This window comes from Merops nubicus, unplaced genomic scaffold (genome assembly GCF_000691845.1).
Source record: "Merops nubicus isolate BGI_N331 unplaced genomic scaffold, ASM69184v1 scaffold45908, whole genome shotgun sequence".
In the NCBI taxonomy this organism is placed as follows: Eukaryota; Metazoa; Chordata; class Aves; order Coraciiformes; family Meropidae; genus Merops; species Merops nubicus.
Window position 1 is genome coordinate 1 of NW_008624652.1, and position 292 is coordinate 292.

The 292-nt window shown below is 71.2% G+C and overlaps 1 protein-coding gene across 1 annotated transcript in view; it reads left to right on the forward strand.

Moving 5' to 3' along the window:
- Positions 1–34: 34 nt before the first annotated feature.
- Positions 35–292, forward strand: part of LOC103777855 (myoneurin-like) — a gene marked incomplete at its 5' end in the record, with an annotated part of 3,116 nt that continues 2,858 nt past the window's right edge. The window contains one exon of the mRNA XM_008945416.1: positions 35–209. Coding sequence (XP_008943664.1) covers positions 35–209 — 175 coding nt within the window. The remainder of the gene's footprint in view (positions 210–292) is intronic.

Genomic DNA, 292 nt, shown 5'->3' on the forward strand with positions numbered 1-292 from the left:
GAGCCCCGTCTGACGCCGTGTCCCTTGCAGGAAGCACAGCGGGGAGAAGCCGTACGTGTGCGACCGCTGCGGGCAGCGCTTCGCCCAGGCCAGCACGCTGACGTACCATGTGCGGCGGCACACCGGCGAGAAGCCCTACGTGTGCGACAGCTGCGGCAAGGCCTTCGCGGTCTCCAGCTCCCTCATCACCCACTCCCGAAAGCACACCGGTGAGGGCAGGCGCCGTGCTCCGCAGCCCTTCTCCCCCTGGCCCCCGTCTCCCTTTCGCTGTGGCTGGGGGGGCGGGGGGGGG